At 53.6% G+C, this 4228-nt stretch overlaps 1 protein-coding gene across 1 annotated transcript; it reads left to right on the top strand.

Annotated features, from left to right (window-relative positions):
• The first annotated feature begins 659 nt into the window (after positions 1-659).
• On the top strand, positions 660-1079 carry LOC148717028 (uncharacterized). The gene has a single exon (XM_088744667.1). It carries the CDS (start codon positions 660-662, stop codon positions 1077-1079), a length of 420 nt encoding a protein of 139 aa, XP_088600793.1.
• Positions 1080-4228: the final 3149 nt, after the last annotated feature.

Here is a 4228-nt window from a genome sequence, read left to right as displayed (position 1 = left end):
CTCTTTAGCCGTGGTGAAGGCAACCCATCAAGGGGAGGGAAAACCCTGATTTCAAACCTCCGCTGCATTGCGGCTGTACCTGATCGCAGGAAAGACTTCAGGTGTAAACCTCGAGGTTAAATCCGGAGTGGAGCCCCGAAGGCGAAAGGCAGATGCACAGCACTACCTTCGGCAGCTCTTGCAGTGAAACTGGCCCCAAATTGTAAAGGCTCATCCTTTCCTTTGGACTCAGCCAGCGGAACCGAGAGGGGGACACTAAAGTGTGGGCAACCCAGCGTCTCCATATTAACCCGCCCAGGCCTTCAGCGCAAACTGGAGAGGTCACTCCAGCGGTTTTGCAAGATTCCGGCTCAACACGGCATGAGGCAGTTCACCGGTTCTAAGCTTCTGACCGATTGGCGTAGGTTGGAGCGCCAGGGGACTCATCCGACGGTGGGAGAGGCCCTCGTAGCTTCATTGGGTAGCTACCGCCCGTCTCAAGCTGGGCAGCCCCCAGCCAGTAAGGTGCTGCCTCGCCTTGGCTCGCCTACTCTACTGGGTGCGTAGGGCTTAGGAGACCTCCCCGACAAGCGAGTCACAACTTTGCACCAGGCAGTCACAAAAAGAAAACATTAACGAAGACTCCAGCTCTTCGTATCGCAAGCTGGAACGTTCGCACTATGTGCCCTGGTCTCTCTGTTGATCTTCGACAGATAGACGACTCCCGCAAGACCGCCATCATCAAAAAGGAACTGACACGGCTTAACATCGACGTTGCCTGTCTCCAGGAGACTCGGCTGGCCGACAGCGGCTCTCTTAGAGAATCAGGCTACACCTTCTTTTGGCAAGGCTTGTCCCAGGACGAGCCGAGGCAGCATGGAGTAGGTTTTGCTGTGAGGAACTCGCTGCTCGCCACCACAGAAACGCTGACTGGAGGCAGCGAAAGAATCCTAGTCCTCCGCATGAAGACATCTACAGGGTTTGTCAACTTCCTGTCTGTTTACGCCCCGACCCTCACATCCAGCACAGAGGCCAAAGATCAGTTTTACGAAGCCGTGGAGGAAACAGTGTCCCAAATACCCCGCTCCGAAAGCGTATAACTGCTAGGCGACTTCAACGTACGCGTTGGATCCGAATGGCAAGCATGGCCCGCCTGTCTCGGCCATTTCGGTGTTGGCAAGTTAAACGAGAATGGGCAGAGACTGTTGGAACTCTGATGCCACCATGGTCTCTGCATCACCAACAGCTACTTCAAGTGCAAGGAGCTGCACAAAGTGTCTTGGAGACATTCCCGGTCCCGCCACTGGCACAAGCTCGACCTTGTCATTACTAGGAGAGCAGACCTCAGCAGCGTCCTCCACACGCGAAGCTACCACAGCGCAGACTGTGACACAGACCACTCCCTTGTTGGCAGCAAGATCAGGCTGAAGCCCTGTAAGATCTACCACGCCAAGACAAAGGGCTGCCCCCGCATCAACACCTGCGCTACTGCCGACCCAGCCAAGGCTCAGAGCTTCGTCGAGACCCTTCAGAAAAAGCTTGCCAACCAGCCTACAACCGATGACACGGACGCCAAATGGTGTCACCTCCGGGATGCCATCTACGACTCGGCCATGTCTGCGTTCGGAAGAAAAGCACACAAGAATGCTGACTGGTTCGAGGCGCACTGGAAAGAAATGCAGCCAGTCACGGAAGCCAAAAGGATAGCCCTCCTGGCTTACAAGCAGAACCCTTGCCACAGCACACGCGACGCTCTCAGAGCAGCTAAGAGCAAGGCCCAGCAGACCGCCCGCCGCTGTGCTAACAAGTACTGGCAGAACTTGTGCGCCAAGATCCAGACAGCTGCCGACTGTGGTCACACTAGAGGGATGTATGAGGGGATCAAGACAGCTACTGGCCCCACGAGCATCAAGACAGCACCGCTCCAAGCGAAGTCTGGCGAAGTCATCACCGACCAGAGCAAGCAGCTGCAGCGTTGGGTCAAGCGCTATCTCGAGGTCTACTCGACCCAGAACATCGTGACTGACGCTGCCCTTGACTTACCCAGACTACCAGTCATGGAGGAGCTTGACGAGATGCCTACACTGGAGGAGCTCAGCAAAGCCATCGACAACCTTGCCTGTGGCAAGGCGCCAGGGAAGGACAGCATACCATCAGAAGTCCTAAAGCACGGCAAGCCTTCCATCCTCCAGCCGCTCCACGAGCTCCTCCGCCAATGCTGGGTGAAAGGGCATATCCCACAAGACATGAGAGATGCAAGTATAGTCACCCTCTATAAAAACAAGGGTGACCGAAGCGATTGTAACAACTATCGCGGCATCTCACTCCTCAGCATTGTGGGCAAAGTTTTTGCGCGTGTCACTCTAAGTCGCCTTCAGAGTCTCGCTTCACGAGTTTACCCAGAATCCCACTGTGGGTTCAGAACCGCCAGGTCCACAGTGGACATGATCTTCTCCCTCCGTCAGCTGCAGGAGAAGTGTCGTAAGCAGCAGCAACCATTGTTCCTCGCTTTCGTGGACCTGACAAAAGCCTTTGACCTGTTCAGTCGAAGCGGGCTCTTCCAGATCCTTCAGAAGATCGGCTGGCCACCAAAACTCCTTGCCATCATCGCCGCCTTCCACGAGGACATGCAGAGCACCGTCTGCTTTGATGGAGCCACCTCGGATGCCTTCCCAGTCAGAAGTGGAGTAAAACAGGGCTGCGTTCTGGCACCAACTCTGTTTGGGATTTTCTTCTCGATGTTACTCCAGTATGCCTTTGCCGACTGCTCCGACGGTGTATACATTCGGACAAGGGCAGACGGCAAGCTCTTCAACGTTGCCAGGCTCCGCGCCAAAACGAAGACCCTTGAGGTGCTCATTCGCGAGCTGCTGTTCGCAGATGATGCTGCCCTGGCATTTCACAGCGAGGCAGGCCTCCAACGCTTGGTTGATAAGCTGTCTCACGCCTGCAAAGAGTTTGGCCTTACCATCAGCCTAAAGAAGACCAACATCCTTGCCCAAGATGCACTGACACCTCCCGTCATTACAATCGACAATAATGAACTGGAGGTGGTAGACTCTTTTACTTACCTAGGGTCCACAGTGTCAAACAAGACATCGCTAGACGTCGAGATCAGTTCAAGGATTGCCAAGGCAGCGGGAGTCATGGCTAAACTCAACAAAAGAGTGTGGAATAACGACCTGCTGAGCGAGAGGACCAGCTGCAAGTCTACCAATCTTGTGTCCTTTCCACACTCCTCTATGGTAGCGAGTCACGGCCCACATACGCCAGACAAGAGAAGCGGCTCAACGGGTTCCACCTCGCTGCCTTCGGCGTCTCCTCCAGATCAAATGGCAGGACAGAGTAACCAACACCGAGGTCCTTGGGCGAGCCGACATGCCTAGCATCCCTACACTACTCATCCAAAGACGCCTACGGTGGCTAGGCCACGTACACCGTATGGACCCCGGTCGCTTGCCAAGACAAGTGCTCTATGGGGAACTCCGGGAGGGCGTCCGACGCACGGGCCGACCACTCCTTCGCTTCAAGGATGTTTGCAAGCGCGACCTGCAACTCACTGAAATCAACCCCAACACCTGGGAGATCCTTGCGCCAGACCGGAACGCCTGGCGTCGCGGTGTGAAGGACGGAGCTCACAGGGCTGAGATGAAGGCCAGGGCCGAGGCGACTATCAAGAGGGGAACGAGAAAGAAACGTCAAGGATCAGTTCAAGAGGCCACCAACTACATCTGTACCAGCTGCAACACAGATTGCCACTCAAGAATCGGGCTTTTGAGCCACTGAAGAGCCCGCCAACACTGATGCGCTGACCATCGCCTCTCCGAGACGAGGATGCCATGCAATGCCATTTACCGTACAACTCAAATTGCAAGACTCGCAAAAAAATATCTAATTCTACACATTCTGGAGTAAAATGGGAATTCAAACGGCTCCCATCTTTTGGCCCAACTGTCTGATTCCGAACAGCATGATAACCTTGCCATAAAAATTCAAAGATATTTCTATTGTAGTGTTAAATGTAACACAAAAAAGCTGACAAAACCATGGTAAAAAGATTTAGGATGGCAGAAAGTAACCATGACTTTTTTGGCCAAAACTCAATTGCAAAGCAACGGTTAGGGCATGCCTAAAAGAGACGGTTTCTTGACTTCCCTCCTTTTTATCCTATGGCAGATCCAGAGGTCTGAAATGCGGATTGAATTATTAATCGAAAGGAAACTGATTCAGATTAAAAAAATTCGACTAA

The sequence above is a fragment of the Stylophora pistillata genome, chromosome 14 (genome assembly GCF_964205215.1).
Source record: "Stylophora pistillata chromosome 14, jaStyPist1.2, whole genome shotgun sequence".
In the NCBI taxonomy this organism is placed as follows: domain Eukaryota; kingdom Metazoa; phylum Cnidaria; class Anthozoa; order Scleractinia; family Pocilloporidae; genus Stylophora; species Stylophora pistillata.
This window is presented reverse-complemented; position numbering and strand designations above follow the sequence as displayed.